Below are 20,220 nucleotides of genomic sequence, written 5' to 3' on the forward strand. Positions count from 1 at the left end.
ACATCATATTAATACATAGATTAGTACACAATCATGCTTGTAATTATATTTTCCCTTTGTTATAAGAGAAGAAGCTACGAAGATTACAATAGTATGACGTGGCAGCCTAGCATACGCAGGTTAAAGATAAATGTTCATTTTCCTTACCTGGCATGTTTTTATTGGTGGAGCGGCGAGGGAAAAAGTGTATGATCCACCAGCTTACGTGACCCTATTGCCGAGGAGATATGTGGTCGAGGCGGTTTGGAGTGGAAATATTTTTTATCACGTCATTATAAGTTTTTAAAATTTTTTATAAAAAATATAAAAAATATTTTTTTTTAATTTTAAAATAATTATAATAATATTTAAAAATAATATTTTATTCAATTGTTTAACTTATATATTAAATCGTCGTCCAAACAACTTTACGAAACTGCCATTTGACATGCCCATGAACAATGAAGGTTCAAAACCTGCCGTCAATGCCTTCAACGAGAGCGGGCCCTTTTCGTAATTGACTCAAAACGGAAGAACAGGTTAGTTCGCAACTGGCTATGGTAACTACCGAAACTGGAAAAAACAATAACCCGAAAGTTAAGGAAGGCAAAAACAAAGCTTAATCGCCTCTCTCTCTCTCTCTCTCTCTCTCTCTGCACTGAGATTTCAGATAAAAGGCAAAAACGATGGGCTTCGTGACAGGGAGCCCCTGCTATTTATACCCTCATCCTCTCTACCAATCTCGCTTTCCTTCTTCTTATTCTTCTCAATCCACTTTCTTCTATTCTTGCTCAAGAAATGCAGGGACCAAGAGAAAGAATGTTGCTCCAATGGCTTCTCTGCAACGTGAGGATCCAAACCACGGCGTCCGCTGTAAGAGAAGGGCCATTCTGTTTGTGGGTCTTTCAATTCTTCCTTTGTTGCAACTCACGGCCAGAGCTCTTGAACGTGTGGGAACAAGTAAGCTGGAAATCGACTCTTTGAACTTTCAGAGATTTAAATGTTGGTTCTTCATTTTCTTCATCTTCTCTTGCTTTCTTTCTTTGGTCCTCAAACTTGGTTAGGAAAATTAGCTCGTGCCCGACGTCAAATCATAGAGAAAGCTGAAAACAGAGACTTCAATTTGAGTAAGGGTAATTCGCACCCCCCTCAAAATCTCCCGTGTTAATCTTTCTCTAAATACATTCGATGATACACAAAACTCCCTTCCAAATTTCACGACTAAGATGTCTACCAATCTGTTCTTTTCAATGCACCAATAAATCAACAATACTTTTAGGCATTACCCTCGAAATCACAAATTTCGTGGCTATATTATATTTATCTGTATAATATCGTCAATGTCTTACCTGCATGCTTGAAAATAATGGGATAGTGTGACTCTCTTTTTTGTTGAAAAGGAATGATGTTATCCAAGTTCTCATGTCGGCCTTGCATTTTGCTTTATGTTTATAAACGCACATAATGTGTGCATCCGTATAGCTCTTGGTGGTTTTCCCGCGTTATAAACCTTGGTGCACGCAAAGATTAAGCATACCTCGTACCATGTAATTTTACAAAGTCCCTTCTCCCAATTCTAGAAAGCCTTCCAGTTCGTGAATACAATATTACCAAAAAATATCATGGGAAGTCATGAAACTTAATGAGTTATTGAGCAGGACAGTTATGCCAAGGCTTGAAATGTAAATTGAACAGAAAAGCTAGTGTTGCTATAATTTCTTCCATTTGGGAGACAATGTTTTGGCAAGGAACTTTGCATTTTTGTTTGCTTCTTAATATGTCATTGTAAGCATTCCTGGCATAAAGTTGACTGCCCCTGGTCTGGATTTTAAAATTTTTTCCTTAAGCCTTGCAAATAGAAATATATATATATAGTTTTGCTTCTTGTCTTTCCAACTTGTACAACGTTTACACTCCTCTTACTTAACTGATGATTTGACGAGATCCTGACATACTTCCCTAGCATCACACTAGCAATATATTGGATCGTCTAGGAAGTAGCAATTTCCAGAAACAAATTATTTGAGGTCTAATCATAGATGTAGGAATGCATGTTACTGATCAGCCAGCATTTGATAACATTTCTTTTAAAAAAAAGTTCCTATGTTGATAATTTTGATAAGAGTGCTAGAAAATGCTCCTTTCTTTTTTTTTTTTGTAGAAGTATAGGTCCTACTCATATATCCTGGACCAAGTTGTATGTACCAGAAGGCAGAAATAAGTGACTAACCAATCTTTCAAGCCCCAAATATGTGTATTTCTTATTTGTCAAACAGTTTGTACTACCTTAATAAGGTGTGAAATTGGTTGGTACAGCTAATTGCCAGCAAATATTGACAGTAATTATTCATGTAGTTATGTCAAATTGATTCAATGTTATTCAGTATTTAGGGGTTTTCTGGCCTTCTTTGTTTTGGATGTTCCTAGCACCATAAGATATTAATCAGAAGAAAATGGCGTAGTGATGCCGGGTATCAATATGACAAAACCACGGAAATTTGCTTTTGCCCTTTTAAGACTCACAGTCCAGATACGTCATTATTGTGCATATCTTTGCCGAAAACTCTGATTATGTGCTTCACCCTTTAGGTCATTTTTCTACAATGAACTGATCTGTGTTCCTACTAATGGTTGTTAGTGTTTGTACTAAATCTTGGTTGATGCTTTTTTAAGCATTTATTGGTTTTCTTTCAGATGAAAGTTTGCTAAAGAAACCAGAGGAGAACCAAGAAGCAAAGGTCTGAATCTCTGCTAGACACAAATGAGTCCATATTTGAAAAATTTTGCCGTTTGTATGTTTGTGACTTTGAAACTCAAAATGTTCTTAATAAGTACCTTTTATGGACAGCAAGCACTTCAAATACATGCTCCACCAAATCTAAGTGATGCTACACTAAACCCACTTCAAAGAGATGCCCCACCAAATCCACTTCAAAGAGATGTTCCACCAAATAACGTCCTATCTCTCTTGAATGGACTTGGAATATTTAGTTCTGGCGTGCTTGGTGCTCTCTATGCATTGGCTCAGAGAGAAAAGACAGCTCAAAATGCAGAAATAGAATCTGTAAGCCACTAATGACATTCAGAATCAAGGAAGAATTGTGATAGTTTTTTACTTGTTTTTTGAGCTTTACATACTATTAGTTTATTGGACTATATTTTTGGTAACCTATAGACAAACTGGTTGAGTTGCACAGATGAAATCCCAACTGAAAGAAAAGGAAGCTGCCATTGTTTCATCAGAGAGAAGCTTTGAGTCAAAGCTACTAAATGAACAAGAAGAACGGACCAAGCAACTCAGAAAGGTGAAGGTGGAGCAGCAGTCCTTATTGAGCCAACTAAATTCAGCAAACAGTACAATTACAGGTTTGGGACAGGAGCTGAAAAGAGAGAAAAGATTGATTGAGGAGCTTAGATTTCAAATTCAGAGTCTTGAAACCAGCATTTCAATGGCTAGGGATGATAAAAAGGCACTTGAAGAGAATTTGAAGGAAAGACTTTATTCAATTACAGTCTTACAAGAAAGCAGCAATTTACTCAGTTTAGAGCTCAAGGATAAAGAAGAGAATGTTCGGAGTCTTAGCTCTTCTCTGGCTGAAAAGGAACTAGAGTTAAACAACTTGAATTTTATCTACAAGCAAACTAAGGATGAACTAGCGAGAGCACATTCTCAAATCCAGGAATTGGAACTTGAATACCTGAAAACTCAGAAGGAATTAGAATCAAAAAATTCTACAGTGGATGAATTAAATTCTAGAGCAAGTTCTTTAACTTTTGATAGAGACGAGTCTAAGAGGAAGTTGGATGTGATTCAGGAGGAATACGATGATCTAAGGTTATCTTCTGAGGAGAAGGCGGCTCTGAATGCTAAGCTTTTGGGAGAAAAAGAAGAGGAACTTCAGCAGCTAAAGCAAAAACTTGAGCTTGCTGTCAATGAAGTGAGTGGAAACCAAGCAATAATTTCTGATTTGACCCAAGAGCGGGATAACTTAAGAAAAATGTTGGATATAGAATTGAAAAAGGTAAAACATCTGAAACATGAACTCCAGAGCACTAAGGAAAGTCTTGGAAAATCAACAAATGAGGTGTCTGATCTGACAAATCAACTGCAGCAGGCCAGAGAGCTGTGCACGGAGCTCAAAGGTGAGATCTCCAGGGCTCAGACACAGTTTGTAGAAGTTAGAGAGTCACGTCAGAGGGCCCTTGATGAGGCAAAACTAAGTAGTGAAGTTCTGGCCGGTGAGCTTACAGCAGTGAAGGAATGTCTGACGAAAAAGGAGGAGGAGCTGCAAATTGCATCCCATGAACTGGCAGGCGTGGTAGAAAATCGTGATAGCTTACAGAAGGAACTGGTTGATTTGTATAAAAAAGCAGAAACTGCAGCCAATGATTTAATAGAAGAAAAAAAGGTTGTTTCTTCCTTAAACAAAGAACTTCAAGCTTGGGAGAAACGAATCTTGAAGGAAAAAGAGGCCCGGAAATCTCTCGAAAAACACCTGGAGGAGGCTACCAAATCACTTGATGAGATGAACCGAAAATATTTGATTCTTTCAGGCGAGCTAGAGAAGGCAAATTCTCAAATTTCCAGCCTTAAAGATGGAAAAGAGTTGCTTTACAAGTCTCTTACAGAGCAAAAGAATATATCGAAAGAGGCCCGAGAAAACTTGGAAGATGCACATAACCTTGTCATGAGAGTTGGCAAGGAAAGGGTGAGGTTGGAGAAGCGGGCAAATAAACTGGAGGAGGGATTGGCATCTGCCAAGGGTGAAATATTGCGGCTAAAGAGTCAAATAAATTCTTCAAAGTCTCTTGTAAATAACCAGCAACAACAACCAAAGCAAGGTGAAGCTGAAGGCACTATCACTGTTACTCCAAGGAGAAATAGTAGGAGGAAAAAGGCCAGTTCCCAGTAAGGTAGTGCACTAGTATCTTCTTCGTAGCAATCCTTTTCCCTCCCCATCTTTAAATTTGCATGTATCCTCAGATGCGAGTTTATCTTGAGCTCTGTTCTTCTCAGGCTTGTAAAAAAAATTTTTGGGAAAATTTTCCACTGTACAAATATGACGATGAGAGATGATATAAGTTGAGCATGTATGCATGCTTTCAAGTGTAGTATGTTTTTGAATGTCCAGTATCAAGTTCTGGACATTCTTTTACTAGTGGAGTATTCTGGATTAATGTTTTCAAATTTTGTTTATATAATGTAATATTGATTCAAGCATTGCTGGTAGTACATTTCTGAGACTGGTTGTTCACAAAGAAGCAATTGGGTTCAAGGAATTTGTAGTCCGCATTAGGATAGTAAAGAATCTGCAATTGGGTTGAAATCCATGTGCAGATGTATCCTTTTGCTGATTTCAACGCATCTATAAGACCTACTATAATCTATCAACATCAATATAAAACAAAATGGGTCATTGTTCTGCAATTCCTGAATTGGTTATTTCAGGAGGGATGGTTGGTTCTTCATGCTAAGCCAGTCAACTGAGTGAATCACGTAGTTCTTTATCAGGAGGGATAGTTCTTTAATTTTGAACTCGACAAGTAAATTTCTTCTTTTTTTTAACCCTAAACTTTTGTGGGCATCCTTTGTATGGAATCTTCAACCAAAGATTAGAAAAATGGCTGACATCAAGATAGCCTCTGAAGGATTTGAAAGCCAAGTATAAATTTTTATGTAATGTATAAATCGTCCCACTGGTGCTGCACCCTTTCAAATCAAACGAGGACTTGTTTGTAATTCAAATGAAAAAAAAAAAAAACAGCACGGCTGTAGGAGTGCGACCACAGTGGGAGTCGAACCCACGACCTTTTGATCCGAAGTCAAACGCGCTAATCCACTGCGCTATGCGGTCCACATCTCTCATTTGTTAAAATACTTATTTTAAACTAGTCATATATCATTTTTCCTTCTTTCTATGTACGAGTCTCAAATAAACAAATCCAATACAAGTCATTTATAAAAAAAAATTAGATTCCACTAATAAAGAATAATTTTTTTATATTTTTGTAGGTGGTGTCTACTTTTTTACAATGACTTATATATTGTAATTGTCTATTTAAGACTTGTATAAGTAATTTATCTTGCTCAATAAGTGTACTATAGCAAGCTGTACTCACCTTAACTAGATTGACAGAGACACACACACACATATATATATATATATATATGAGCGGTGCTACTATGCCGCTTGCAGCTAATCGCTGCAAGTTACCTCTAGGCTAAAATTAATGTTTTATATTTTTCCAATTTTTTTTATTTATCATTTTCAAATATTTTTAAAAAATATAAAAAAATATATAAATACATTAATAATCACTTTTTTAACTATTAAATAAAAAAAATAAATTTAATAAGCGGTGACTTGAAATAGTATACTTAGAGCAGCATACTTTCATTTATATATATATATATATAAACTAGCTAGGACAGGCGCCACCTGTTTTTAAAATTAAAAATTAATTATCAAGCACAGTTTGGTTAATTGCATTGTTATGAAAGGATATCATATATTATTATATAATAAATCCATTACAGATTTGATACAATTTAGCTAATAACATCATTAATTACAGCTAGCTAGCTAGCTGCTACCTTATCAACATGTTGTCTTTTTTAATACTTATTTCGTTTCCATTGGACATAAGCAAACAAGCAATCTAGAGAGAGAGAGAATAAGTGAGTGGTTGCTTTCGTTGGAGAAGCATTATTGTCAAACTTTGGGCAAATTGCTTTTATAGTTTTTGCTTTGAAACATGAAAGAGATGTAAGATAAGGAAAAGGACCCCACAACCCTTGCAACCGACCCTACCCACTTCCTATATTATACTCCATAATATATTATCACGGGATAAATAGAAAGCACAATAGATTGCGAGTGTCCCCACACTACAATGATAGATTCGTATATTAGTAAGAAATAGTAATTTTTAGCGATAAGAACGCATGACTTATTCTTAAAAATTAGTTTGTCCCACATGTCTGCAAAAAACTTGAAAAATAATAAACGACAAAGCAAATAATCCAACGAAAGGTGTCTTAAAAGTCAAAAGTAGAAAGAAGAAAGTTACATTTATAATTTTGGATAAGCACAAGATTCCCCATATATCATGATGCGACTGATATTGAAAAATTGCACTAAAATGGAAAATTGCGTGCATATTGCATGAGAGGAACATAGACTTCCATCATATGAGTAGGTCAATGATCCTCAGATTCCGCTCTTGAGCACGTCTTGAGTTTTTAAAAGCCTCTCTCTCGCTCTCTAAAATATTTCACAGATCTGTTCTCTAATAGTAATAATGTTTTATCCGGCTTTCAAGGAATAAGATATCTTAATTAAATTATCCCAAAATATAAAAAATAAAATAAAAAATCCGTCATCTTTTTACGAATTACGATTTCATGCATTACAATATTAATTCATGGATGGAGTCACTCTTATGTCGTACTTTCATAAATAAAAAATTGAAGGGGGGCCAGGGGCAGCGGGGGTGGGGATGATTAAGAGTGATGTAGTAATAGTAGTGGAATCAAGGTTAACGATTGATCAAATAAATAATAAATAAATGTATGATTAAAAAATAATGAATGAGATTAATGGCTCCTGACGCAATATCACGCTGAACAACAAAAGCACGATTGATCTCTATCCTCAGAGCTGCAGTAAACTCTAAAAGTGGTTCCTCTGGGATATGGAATTTTGGAATGTGTGGTGGACGTCTATATGATCAAATAAATGTACGAGCAAAACGAGTCAAAATAGAGAAATTGAAATAATTAAACAACCACAACAAGAGTAGCCTTACTTTTGGATGAAGGTGGATGTGTTTGACCACAAGAACAGAATTGAAAGTGCCAAAATCAAGATGTAGCATACCAGAGTCAGCAAATGGCGAAGCTTGACTCGAGCTCGGCCCGCTAATGCAAAATTTTAGCAGATCAACTGGAAAGGTAAAAAAAATATAATAATTAAGCACACTGAGATATGAACACGATCTCTTCAAATATATCAACATATGTTCGGATCTATAGGGGAAGAAAACCAACAACCGAAATAAAAGGTTTTAAAAAAAATGTACATTAACTTGGATTTGTAGAAAATGAACAACATGTATTCATTTTTCTGCAGATCCGCGATGGAAGAAAAAACAAACAAAAGAGAAAAAGAACAGAGAAAAGGAGACTGAAAGAAAAATAAAAAATAATGATCAGCCGAAAGGGAAAAAAAAAATTAACAACGCTGACATCTAACACGATCTCTCAAAATATATGAATATCTGTTCGAAGCACCCAACGCACCTGAGGAGAGACTCCCAACTCCAGAAAAAGTGGACCCAAAATGAATCCTTCACCAAGACCAAGCAACCCTCCGACTACGCCGGCTAATATTCCACATGCACAATAAAGAACCAGCTGGTGCACTCGCCAATTTGTGTCTGCTTCTCCCTTTGATGCTATCACTCTCTGCCCTTTGTACAGGTTCAGGGCTTCATATGAAGTCACTCCAACAGTTATTGGGATCTGAGGATGATAAAAGGAAAATAGACCATAACCAAGATGTTCAAGCAATAGTTTTCAAGAATCTTAGCATCCAAGCCCATAGCTCTTCTATTCTCGTTGAAGTTGTTTAAAGGTACCTGCAATAGGTTTAGTACCCAATACAGCACTGAACAAGTAATTGTATGATTTTGTATCCATCACAAGAGAAATCCATCAATCTGCTCATTGATGCGAGAAGCAAAGGAAAACTAATCATATAGTACTTCTAGAAAGAAAATATGCACAAAGCTGATTAAAACCTTAGCGATTTGCAGTCCAATGACAACGATCCACACTACAGAAAGTACACCAACTTCCTTCCAGTAAATATTCTCAAGAATAGAGACTTGGAAATGTTACAAATGTCAGTTATAAAAATCACGAGTCAAGTAAGGATTGACTGAGTATTCTAACCTTTGCTTTTTCAGATTCCTTGGTCTCTGAACTAGTGCTAGTGTTTGGGCCTGCAGGTAGAGGCTTGTTTAGTACCCAATACAGCACCGAACAAGTAGTTGTATGATTTTGTATTCATCACAAGAGAAATCCATCAATCTAGCTCATTGATGAGAGAAGCAAAGGAAAACTAATCATAGAGTACTTCTAGAAAGAAAGTATGCACAAAACTGATTAAAACCTTGGTGATATGCAGTCCAAGGACAACGATCCACACTACAAAAAGTACACCAACTTCCTTCCAGTAAATATTCTCAAGAATAGAGACTTGGGAATGTTACAGATGCCAGTTATAAAAATCACGAGTCAAGTAAGGATTGACTGAGTATTCACCTTTGCCTTTTCAGATTCCTTGGTCTTTGAACGAGTGCTAGTGCTTGGGCCTGCAGGTAGAGGCTTGTATTCGACCTCCTGATCAATACCTCTATTTGATTTAAGAACACATTAGCTTGGCTAAGAATTCTTTGAGAAACCCAAGGTAGAGAGAGAGAGAGAGAGAGAGAGAGAGAGAGAGAGAGAGAGAGAGAGAGAGAGAGAGAGAGAGAGAGAGAGAGAGAGAGAGAGAGAGAGAGAGAGAGATTAACTCACTTTTTGATTGCAAAAATCTAGCAGCCTCCTGGAAATAAGAGGAACAAGTAAGAAATTAAGTGTTGAAGCATAAAAAACTTGATGGAGATTCTGCGAAGAGGAATAAACGGAGAGAGAGAGAGAGAGAGAGAGAGAGAGAGAGAGAGAGAGAGAGAGAGAGAGAGAGAGAGAGAGAGAGAGAGAGAGAGAGAGAGAGAGAGAGAGAGAGAGAGAGAGGTTCAGCAAGATGGAGAGCGGAGACAAAGAGATAAGAGAGAAGAGAGAGACCAATGAAAAAATATAACTGACACAACCTCACTAAAGACCAAAACATTATTATATAAACGGACACAAAGGAAGAAAATAAAAGGTTAAAAAAGTAACTATATAATAAATACGGAAGAAAAAAAAATAGAATGTGTGAATTCACTATTCATTTCTGTAGAAGCGCGATAGGCGCTTATTATTATAGAGAGATATATAGTTGAGAATCCATTCGCGTGAGCCAAAGAATATTCCCAACAAATCACTGATTTAGAAGTGTATCGCAGGACCAGAAATGATTACAAGCTCCAAATCTAAAGTTTCGTATAAGTTTTATTTATAAAAAAGTAGAATTCACGATAAATAAAAAGAAATGAGAAATTTAGCTTTTTATGAGATTTATATTTTTAAAAAAAATTTATATATTTAAAACTTCAACCTAACGTTACTCTGATCAACAAATAATCGAATTACTATCAAATCTCCATACAAAATTGACTGATATGAAACTTATTATGTCATGAATTGATAATACCCCCTCGAATCAATCATTCATTCATCGATAATTAGGTCCATCATCTCTGTGTTGTTCTTTCATTTGTATATTTTATGTTTTAATTATATATAAATTGGCAGAAAAATTTAATTATAAGTATAATTACACTATAATATATATCAATCTAATATGATAAGTTAAAAAATAAATTTTATTAAAAATAATATTAATTTAAATTTTAAATATAAAAATATCAATATTAATATATAAAATTAATACGTTACTGCACTTATATCTAATAAAATCCTTCGTAGAATAGATTTGGAGAGAATGGTTTATCATCTCGGCAAAAAAATTAGTTTTTTTCCCCCCCTGAATTTAATGGAAGGAAAAACCCGTGTCCGATACTCCGAACTTCCAAAGCGTTGAGACAGAGACTCCAAAAGGCTATTTGCTCTTCCACTCTCTTATGGTTCTCAAACGGTCTGCTTCCTCCTCACGACCCACTGCTTGTTCTCCTCCTTCTCCTCCGTTTAGTTTAAGTAATTGATTTTCTGTCTGAACTTTCTCCGCTCGTCTCATCCAAGTTCATGCAAATCTGAATTTCTTTTCAATCTGAGAAAAAAACTAGGGCTTGCTTCTGCAACTGTTTACATTTACTGGGGATTTTCTCTTTTTGGATCTGGGGCTGACTATATATCCAAATATAAGGCCCATGGGTATGGCTTGAGTACCGGGAACGTAAACGTAGGAGCGGGATTGAGAACATTGGGCTCAGATCGATTTGGGTTTTGATTTTGGTTATTGAAGGATTAAATTTTCTTTGGATAGTTGCTCAGAGTTAAGGATTATAGGTAAAGAGGATAGCTGTTGAGGATTTGAGAATTGGGTGTTAAATACTGCGAAGAAGCAAATTGTTGTGACTTGCGACATTTGTGGGCGGTTTCGGGTGGCTGAGAAGAGGTTCTTGTAGTCATGTTCTATGGTTCAGTAGTATGGGACCCTTGGCTCATTGTTGCCCAAATTGTTTGTCTTCAATGCTTATACTATCTCACTCTTGGAGTATTCTTGACAATGCTTGTTGGGAATCGTGTGCCACGTATGAGCCTCGAATATTTCTTTGATTTTGCTACTGTCACTACCTCTACAGTAACTGGGTGGTGTGTCATTGCTTCGTTTCTGTTCAGCTCGCTTGCAGGGTAAGAACTCCATGCCACTTTTCTGTCTTTAAAAGTGTTGTATGCTTTTACAGGTTGTATTTGTGATGGTTTGACTTGGTTGTTTGCTTTTAAAATGTGCCCTTTCCTTTAAAAACTATTATGCCACCGATCAAAAAACAAATTATGCACTTTGCGATACAAAACTTGAAAAAATGGAGGCCGGAACGCTGGGTCTAAAAAGGGCGGTGAATAAGATTTCATATTAATTGAAACAGAGAATGTCATAGGATTTATTATTATTTCAAGGAGCTCCAATTGTAAATTTAACTAATCATTTTGGAGTATGAGGCCATATGTGTATCTTGGATTTTCCTTGGGTCATTACCAATATTACCGAGCCAATCCCCCACCAAAAGTGGAGGACTTGAGCCTTGCTACTACACAAATGACCTGTGAAGTAGGAGAGATTGTAACACTGAATTCAGTAGGAAAGATCAGGTTTTCCTTGGGTCGTTATAAAAGCATTGTAGAATTGGAATCAAACATTGCTGTTTATGGGTAATGCTAAGTGCACAAGCTGTTTATGTTGTCTGAGGAAATGCCCTATGGCTTCATGTTTCTGCGTTCATGTAGTAAATTTTAGTTTTATATGCTAACTTGGGTGATGCTGAAAAGGGTAATTGACCTCCTAGCTCCTTGGTGAGGCATTTAGGGCAACTCTAAGATTGCAATGGTATGGAAAATGGTTCCAATTTGTCTATGGTGGTGTATTTGGAGGGAGAGGAATGAAAGAAGCTTTGAAGATTGAGAGTGGTCAATGGATGAGCTTAGAAATCTATGTTTCAATTCTTTACTCTATTGGTCGATTGCAATTGATTATATGGCATGAATTTTCGTGAATTCACTAAACTAGCATGCATAGGCGGTGCTCTTGTATATGTCCTGTATACTTGGGACCTTTGTATATTTTATGATCAATAAAATTTTGTTTACCAATAAAAAAAAACATGCTAAAACTTATTATGAAATGACTATCTTAGATACTAAAGAGAATTTGGCAAAGCATGCTTGTGGGTTGCAAATGTTTATCATCTTTTTATTTAAATAAAAGGATAAATAGTAGTTTTGTCTCATTGATTAGCAAACCTTTCTTGTTTGTGCAGAGCAGCATATATGCTTTCTCTGATTGAGAGGTCAAAAAAGTGCTTAGACTTTTCAGCCACTGTTTACATCACGCATCTCTTCATATGCATTGTCTATGGAGGTTGGCCTTCCTCAATAACCTGGTGGGTTCTGAATGGTACTGGAATTGCAGTGATGGCTTTGCTAGGTGAACATCTGTGCAGAAAACGGGAACTGCAAGAGATTCCCATTACACGATACCGTTCAAGTTAAGAAGTTTTCTTCTGTACATTACTTGTCTAGAAAAATTCTTTTCCCCCCGTGTTTTTCATTGCTGTTAAAGTTTTATGTTAAATCTGTTCCTGTTTATACAAAGTAGTGGCTGCCAAGTACTCTCTTGCAATGATGAATTTCTATTCTCTAATGCATTTTCCTGTTGTTCTGGCACTCAACTTCCTATGTTGGATGTTGTGCTGCTATGCTGTCTTATTTTCCATTACCTTTTGAATTGTAACAGCATTAATGATCACCATTTGCATTTGCTCTTCAAATGGTTTCTCTTACTGTTGGAAAATGATGAAAGTGACTCCGTCCTAATTTTTATCGCCATGGCATAATCCAGGACGTGACGTTTGCAGACATGTATGCTTGTTATATTGAGTGAAACTTTCAGTTTCTGCTGCCCCCCCTTCTCGTGATGCCTATCTAATTGTTTCAACCTTCTCTTCTATGAGCAATTGTCATTTGTTGATTCCCTTGCAGGTTGATCACAGCTTGCATGCATGATCTCAAAGAGCCATCAGTTTACATAACTGTTTGTTTTACTGTTATATTTCTGTCCAGCACCATTTGATGTACCCTGGTTCACTATTGTTTGATAGCATGATCTGATTTTAGTCCCCTTGCATTCATGCAAGAAGTTGGTTGACATTTGTGTATTCATTGGATTAATAATAAGAACTGTGAAATTGTTATTTTTTCTGTCCGATTGAATGCTTGAGTAGAGACATTTTTTAATACTAAAATTCATCTGTGTTTTGTGTAGGATTTTGATGGGCCATAGTTCTACTTCTTCATAAGCCTCTAAGAGTCTAAACAGTTTATTATTGCTTTCAACTGTAGTTTGGGAGAAGGGATATAACCCAGGTTTTATTGTAGTCAAGTTCTATGTATTCTGAAAACAGAGAGATTAATATTTGTGGAAGTCGACTTCAAATTATCCATTTATCTATCTTGAAAATTGCATGAGTTACTTATTTTACCCGGTCTTTTAGTATTGGAAGAATTTATTTGAGACTATTTCCATGCAGATGTTTGACTAGTTAGACAAACTGGATAGACGAGGACAAATTTTCTGTAATGGCTGTTTCTTCAAAATAATTAGGAGGATCCCCTGGATCAAACTTATGAAGTAGTGGATCTTATATGTGATGAGGAAAACGAGTTCCTTCGTCTTTGGATTCTTTCCTACGCTGCTAGATGTGATGGGAGATGACCAAAGAAAATAAGATGGTGTTTAGAAGATGGGGGAAGAACGAGGGAAAAGAGACTCGGCACATTGCGTCAAGGAAATGGTTAATACTTGTAGGTAGTTTCGGATGTGTAATGCATTTCCATTTCGGAAAAAATGTTTGGAAATGCGATTCTTATCGTGCTTCTGATAACATTTCGGGTTTAATGTAATGTTCTTTTATTTGGTTCTTATTTTTTAAGTTGATCAATTGGATGAGTTGCCAGTTCCATTGTGCAATTGGCCAAACTTTATAATCACGTGTAGAGTTTTGTATATTGATTCCAATATATGATGCTTGTGTCTCACCTACTCAAAATATTTATGTCTTACTCAAACAAACTCACAGATCTGAAAGCGAGTAAACATAAACACAATAATACGGTCTCCTTGGAAGTTGGAACTTCTTAGGCTGCTTGATCTCTTTCTTGTAATTCCGCTGTATATTCATGTGTCGTTTGCTGGAACTGTCATCTTCTTCTTCTTCTTCTGGCCCGTGTTGGCCCGTGTTTTATGACCTCCCTCTCGTTTTCATGATGCCTTCGTGGCCAAAATATCTGTACTCTGATATTTATTGCTCATTAGTCAAACCTATTTTAGAAGGCTTTTCCTTCGTCTTATAACTATTGTTGCAATGCATGTCTTCTTGAACCAATGTTTTTATTTCTTATCCTATCAGACTTGTCTCTTCTAAACATTAACGTCGAGGACTGGAAAAATGACTTGATGAGAACGTTAAATAGAGAAATGAGACGCTCACGCGCGCGCACAGCAACTTTGGTAAACCATTGTTCTTATTATTACCGAGTCTTTCTAGTTGCAGGCCAACATCTTTTTTTATTTTTTGGCATCTCTTTGGGGGAAATGTAAAAATTTGAACCTCAGAATTTCTTCTGAGAAGAGCATAGTTAACCTCTTTTCCAGTAATATGGAAGGAGGGAAAAACGAAAAAAAGATGATGAAAGATGAAAATTCACAGGCGAAACTAGCCCAAATAAAAAATTCTATCCTGAGTCCTCACAAGAACTCTTCCTAGGCTGCCAAGATCTGCTAGTGCTTGCAATGACTTCGTTTCTTTTCCATTATCCTGCAGAAGCCCTTTTGTAAGGCATGGCTTAGCTAAGCCTTCCACAAAGACGATATATAGGCCACAGCTTCTCCAACAGAGAGATAGAGTCCGTTCAACCTGAAGGTCTCCAAGATTTCCGACTTATCAAGCTTTTCCGTCACCGATCCAACTGGATTTGCCAACACAAGCTGCATAGAAAAAAGGGTAGATATTGAATGAGAAAACCTAGGTTATAGAAATGTTTTCCTAAATCGGAGGTTCTGAAATTGCCGTCATCACTACTTGTTTACCTTGAGTGATTTTTGCTCCAGCATCTTTCTGATTTCACAGATTGTGTCAATACCACTTGTGTCTATGGCTGTCACAGCTGAGTGAATAAGGTCTCGGTTAGCCAAATGTGGAAGAACACTTGCAAGCATACTGATAACTCAAGCTTGTGTGAGCAAACTATTACATATTCAAGTTCGGATAACTGAAGTACCTGTCATGTCTAAAATTACACATTTCAATGGACTCCCATTATTTTCTTTTATCCACTCTTCCTCCTCTCGAATCCATCTTAATATCCTGTGCCAAGAAATCCAGTCAGTCAGGGATCCCAATTCAAGGAAATCTTTTGAGAGTATGCCTTGTATTTTCTAGACCCATGCAGGGCTAAAGATAACTGCAGATGCAGCGTCTGAAACCCATGATCGAAAAGTTACTACTTAGATGCACCTCAGCCGCCATAAATATTTTGATTAGAATATAACATTTCATATTTTGAGTGTGTGCAAAATTGAGCTTACCTTTCTTGCAGGTAAGTCGAGTTTGCAAAGTAGATGGGAGATTCAACAGCAAGAATGAGAAAGGAAGGGACCCTTGAAGCTTCTCTGTACCGGATGAGGTTTTGGTATACTTGAGTACCCATGATATTCCCTAAAACCATGGTGTTTGGCCTGGTGACATGCAAGAGTATCTTGAAAACAGAGACTCCAACCTAAAAATTTTGAAGGGCCCAGTTTTGGTTACCTTTTCACCATAGGATGAAATCATATATGGGAAAAAGAGAACAAGCATGCCGTTTTCTTTCCTTCTTTTTTCTTTATTATTCTTGCCTAATTCATTGCCCAAAAGATCAGGGACTCCAGAGAATGAAATCTCAAAGCAGTAGAAAGTTTACCGCGATGGCAAGACCTAGTGGCACTGAAACAAAAAGAACGCCGAGAAAGGCACACAAACAGGCCATGAAATCAAGTTTGTCAACTTTCCACAATTTGTATGCTGCTTGATAATCGATTAGTCCAATCACGGCTGTTATGATGATGGCCGCTAAGATGACATTTGGAGTGTAATAAAACAGTGGCGTGAGAAATATCAGGGTCACAACCACAGCTGAAGCCATGACTATATTGGACACTGCTGTTTGTGCTCCAGCGTTATAGTTTACAGCAGATCGAGAAAATGATCCTGAAAGATTAATAAAACAGAAAATACCCGTTCTTAATAACTTTAGTGTGATTATCACATGGCAGAATAAGTTCTTAATAACTTTAGGGTATGATAATTACCTGTAGTAACATAGCATGAAGAACATGAACCGGCAATGTTCATGATACCAATAGCCATCATTTCTTTGTTTCCGTCCACTTGGTAGTTTTTCAGAGCAGCAAATGTCCTCCCCACGGCAATTCCTTCCTATAACAGAAAAAATGTAAAATTTTGAAACATGACCTCGATGTGTAATATCTTTGCTACATATAGAGTAATACTATTTGAAGGCCCTTATACTACACATCATCATCCACGTGGCATAATTTGATTTGTAATATTCAAATTTTATAATTTTCTTTTAAATTAATTATGCCATGTCCAATAAGTAATACTTGAAAAAAAAAAGACCCAAATCAGCAAAATCTATTTTAAGAAGTAAATTCTAGTTTTTGACAACTTACAGTGAGAGATAAGATCCCAGTCACAATGCCAGTTTTAATAGCAACAGCAAGATGGGGGCCACTGAAGTATAGCATGTTTAGTGAAGGAGGATTAACGCCTTTTGGCAAGTGGCCAATCTGTCAAAAAAATAATAAAAATAAATAAAAGAAGAGAGAGAGTAAAGTTGGAATAATAATGCTGCTACTCGTAGTACTTACAACTTGAATTCCGTGAGCCCTAGACTTGAGGAGGAAAACTAGCAAGGTTGAAAGCAAAACCGACGTTAATGGTGCTGCTGCTGAGACCCAAAATAGCTTTGGTTTCCTAATGCTCTGTGTTGATTAATTAAAAAAAATACAATATTAAAAAAAAAGAATATGTTGACAGATTTTATATATGTTCATTGGGAGCAACAGAACACTTACAATATGCCTTGTAATCAACAGAAAAAGGAGGAAACCAAAACCCATGACAATGGTTTGCCACGACCACTGCACATGAATAATTGAATTGTACCCGATGTCACTATAAATGGTATTGGTGATGGAAAGTGAAGGAGAACAATATCTCTTTTATTTTCGCATTATTCTGGTTTCAGTGGATATAAATTTCCTCGATTTCTTTAAAAAAATTCATTAATATTTCCAACAATTACACCTGCAAAAGTTTGTCACAAAGAAACCAACTCTTTCAAACTTTTGTCCAGAGGAATTGTTGCATATTTTGGAAAATATATGCTATGATTCTCCATGGAGAAAATCGGCATCTTGTCCTTGTACTAGTTATTTCTATGGTTGAGTTGCTTAGATTTATTAAAAGAGAGCATAAAAAAAGTGTCCAGTTCTTGGTGACGAGTCTTACCTCATCTTTCTGGTTCAAAACAGAGGATATGACAGGAATCATTTGCATTTTGCTAGTAAAGTGGACAATTCCGAGCAATCCTTTCAGCTGCTGCAATGACACAATGACTGCTGCACCAGCCATGAACCCAACTAGAGTTGCCTTTGAGAGAAAATCAATTATAAATCCTAACCTGTAATTCACAAGTCCAAATCAACCAAAAGTTCAGCGAGAGAGAAAGAGAGAGAGAGAGAGATGACTCTCTTCTGTTTATTAATTTGTCTTAAACTTTTTGTGAAGAAAAAAGGGTGAAATATTCTTTGAGGTTATTAATAATTGATACCTTAAAAGACCAAGAGAAGTCTGAAATAAACCAGCAAAGAAGGTGGCAGTAAAGGCCAATTGAAGATAAAGAATTGGCTCTTCTCCAGGAGAGACTACCTCGCTCAGCATTGATCCCATTACCAAAGATGCTATTGAGACAGGACCAACTCCAAGATGTCTAGAACTTCCAAGTATGGCATATATCAATGGGGGCACAAAGCTTGAATCTGCATGAAACCCAGGTCAGTTCACGTTAACCTTACCATCCAAACAGTCATTTATATTATTGGCTAATTTATTAAATTATATAAAGAATACATGGGGTAGAAATTGATACTCACATAGCCCCACTACTGGTGGCAAATTTGCAAGTTTTGCATAACTGATTCCCTGAAGAATCACAAACTAGATTAGATCACAAGAAAACAAAAAATAATAGCAAAATACTCATAATTTTTCAGAACATAAAAGTTATATTTTGGAGGTTTAAAGACAACATCATGTTCAAAGCCGAGATAATGCCAAGTAAAATGTCTGTGATATCAATAGAAACAAATTCTGAAAATACAACTCATATGTTCCACCACTCGTATGATCTGATAGAAATGGAATATATGCAGAGCACAACTGAGACTGCTCTGTCCACCATACTTCATTGAATGACTAATTCCTTTTATATGCAAGTCCACAAAGATCATTTACACCGCTGACACGATAGAAGCTGATTAGTAGAAGAAGTTTAAGACGTCTCTGCAGCGGTTTACAAAGAGAACTTTTCTTGAACCAGAAACGCCTATAGTGACTACACAGACACACAGAGTGAGAATAGAGGATTTGTCTCACCTGTGGGATGGCCAGGCTAGCAATTGTCAGACCAGATATGACATCGGACCTCAGAAGACTAACATTGTACTCAGACCCCCACTGGAATACAGGGAACAGAAACTGAAGAGCCAGAATCAACTTCCTGAACCATGTCTGGTTCTTGAATCTATAAAGTGGATCATCAGGGAAAAAGATCTCGGAGACCCTGTGCTTTAGTTTCTGGAAAGTGCTTTGCTCTGGTGGCAAGCAAACTTTGTGGATTTGTAATGGTGGCATTGCTACCAACTCTGCCGGGATTATCAGATTGGTCTCTGGACATGCAAAGTGTTCCACTCTATTAGAGTTGACACCCATGTTGTCTGTAAATGACAACCACAGACCAGGAAAATTGATTATTGGGATTGGTTCTACGAAGCAAAGGAACTACTCAGAGGTGTTGCACGAAAAAATAAGACAGAATGGAGGGATTTTATAGGACCAGAGGTGAAGAGAGAGAACAAAATATGGGAGTTATGTCCCAGGGTGTCAGTTTTTGAGCAGTTGCTTCTATGTCCACGTGTCACGGTCAGTTTGGTCATTAGTAGGATTTGAGCGATGATTAGGTACATTATATTATATACTTTTATTAAACGTATAGAATTGTTAAAGAATATATGTTTAATTTGTTGGATAATTTGTAAAATTCACACGACTCTTTCTTTTTCATATCAAATGGCTTTAATTTGTAAGATATTTTTTATCTACTTATTTTTACCTAATATTTGTAATAAATCAAAAAATAATAACAAGAGTGTCATGAGAATAACTCATCAATACACATGCGCAACAGTACGTACACTCATTTGGTGCTTGTTTTGGATTTATATCAGGCATTAGTAACAAATATTTGCAGATTATTTTAGGGTTCTTATAAAATTATTTAGTAAAATATTGTTATTATTTTGATTTAATTGAAAGGTAGAAATTGGAATATTTGTGTGGGCTTCCGTATAGAGTGTGGTGATATGGAAAGAATTATGGAGCTAACCAAACTTCAAAATTCATATGTTGCTCTATATATATATATATACATTAAATTTGGGCTTATCTCCCAAACTCACCCCGTAATTATAATATATAATGTTTATACTATAATGGCATGAATGTGATTTAATT

General features: G+C 36.4%; 3 protein-coding genes, 1 long non-coding RNA gene and 1 other non-coding gene across 8 annotated transcripts; 2 read left to right on the forward strand and 3 right to left on the reverse strand.

Moving 5' to 3' along the window:
- Window positions 1-560: 560 nt before the first annotated feature.
- LOC122301064 (MAR-binding filament-like protein 1-1) lies at window positions 561-5,202 on the forward strand. 3 transcript variants are annotated; one of them, XM_043112141.1, is made up of 5 exons: window positions 561-939; window positions 1,044-1,106; window positions 2,674-2,717; window positions 2,828-3,043; window positions 3,177-5,202. In XM_043112141.1, exons 1-5 carry the CDS (start codon window positions 666-668, stop codon window positions 4,890-4,892), a joined length of 2,313 nt encoding a protein of 770 aa, XP_042968075.1. In that variant the 5' UTR covers window positions 561-665; the 3' UTR covers window positions 4,893-5,202. The 3 variants fall into 3 exon arrangements, with proteins under 3 accessions (XP_042968075.1, XP_042968076.1, XP_042968073.1); XM_043112139.1 differs by having other exon boundaries at window positions 562-939; window positions 1,044-1,112; XM_043112142.1 differs by lacking the exon at window positions 1,044-1,106.
- Window positions 5,203-5,760: 558 nt separating this feature from the next.
- On the reverse strand, window positions 5,761-5,834 carry TRNAR-UCG. The gene has a single exon. It is a non-coding gene; the product is annotated as a tRNA-Arg (tRNA).
- A 1,787-nt stretch (window positions 5,835-7,621) lies between these two features.
- LOC122301065 lies at window positions 7,622-9,765 on the reverse strand. Its single transcript, XR_006240127.1, has 3 exons — window positions 9,563-9,765; window positions 8,282-9,398; window positions 7,622-7,925 (listed from the first exon to the last, which is right to left on the reverse strand). It is a non-coding gene; the product is annotated as an uncharacterized LOC122301065 (long non-coding RNA).
- Window positions 9,766-10,629: 864 nt separating this feature from the next.
- LOC122301070 (protein SYS1 homolog) lies at window positions 10,630-14,405 on the forward strand. Of its 2 annotated transcripts, none has more exons than XM_043112149.1 (3): window positions 10,630-11,500; window positions 12,625-12,851; window positions 13,629-13,839. In XM_043112149.1, exons 1-3 carry the CDS (start codon window positions 11,277-11,279, stop codon window positions 13,634-13,636), a joined length of 459 nt encoding a protein of 152 aa, XP_042968083.1. In that variant the 5' UTR covers window positions 10,630-11,276; the 3' UTR covers window positions 13,637-13,839. The 2 variants fall into 2 exon arrangements, with proteins under 2 accessions (XP_042968083.1, XP_042968082.1); XM_043112148.1 differs by lacking the exon at window positions 13,629-13,839 and adding an exon at window positions 13,894-14,405 and having other exon boundaries at window positions 10,632-11,500.
- Window positions 14,406-14,869: 464 nt separating this feature from the next.
- Window positions 14,870-19,526, reverse strand: LOC122301067 (probable sulfate transporter 3.4). The gene is made up of 13 exons (XM_043112144.1): window positions 19,084-19,526; window positions 18,582-18,630; window positions 18,260-18,467; window positions 17,938-18,109; window positions 17,502-17,567; window positions 17,295-17,408; window positions 17,097-17,213; window positions 16,713-16,839; window positions 16,325-16,611; window positions 15,951-16,141; window positions 15,644-15,729; window positions 15,453-15,529; window positions 14,870-15,350 (listed from the first exon to the last, which is right to left on the reverse strand). The coding sequence occupies exons 1-13, from the start codon at window positions 19,417-19,419 to the stop codon at window positions 15,213-15,215; spliced, it is 1,968 nt and encodes a 655-aa protein (XP_042968078.1). The 5' UTR covers window positions 19,420-19,526; the 3' UTR covers window positions 14,870-15,212.
- Between the last annotated feature and the right edge of the window lie 694 nt (window positions 19,527-20,220).

Source organism: Carya illinoinensis, chromosome 2, assembly GCF_018687715.1.
Source record: "Carya illinoinensis cultivar Pawnee chromosome 2, C.illinoinensisPawnee_v1, whole genome shotgun sequence".
Classification (NCBI taxonomy): Eukaryota; Viridiplantae; Streptophyta; class Magnoliopsida; order Fagales; family Juglandaceae; genus Carya; species Carya illinoinensis.

Coding starts and splice junctions, on each gene's coding strand:
- LOC122301064 (XM_043112139.1), top strand. CDS start 666: ATGGGCTTCGTGACAGGGAGCCCCTGCTATTTATACCCTCATCCTCTC. Junction 1,113..2,673: donor AGACTTCAATTTGAGTAAGG/GTAATTCGCACC, acceptor GTTTTCTTTCAG/ATGAAAGTTTGCTAAAGAAA. Junction 2,718..2,827: donor AGGAGAACCAAGAAGCAAAG/GTCTGAATCTCT, acceptor TTTTATGGACAG/CAAGCACTTCAAATACATGC.
- LOC122301070 (XM_043112149.1), top strand. CDS start 11,277: ATGTTCTATGGTTCAGTAGTATGGGACCCTTGGCTCATTGTTGCCCAA. Junction 11,501..12,624: donor CTGTTCAGCTCGCTTGCAGG/GTAAGAACTCCA, acceptor TTGTTTGTGCAG/AGCAGCATATATGCTTTCTC.
- LOC122301067 (XM_043112144.1), bottom strand. CDS start 19,419: ATGGGTGTCAACTCTAATAGAGTGGAACACTTTGCATGTCCAGAGACC. Junction 16,142..16,324: donor CACTAGGTCTTGCCATCGCG/GTAAACTTTCTA, acceptor CAAAATTTTTAG/GTTGGAGTCTCTGTTTTCAA. Junction 15,530..15,643: donor TGTAATTTTAGACATGACAG/GTACTTCAGTTA, acceptor TTATTCACTCAG/CTGTGACAGCCATAGACACA.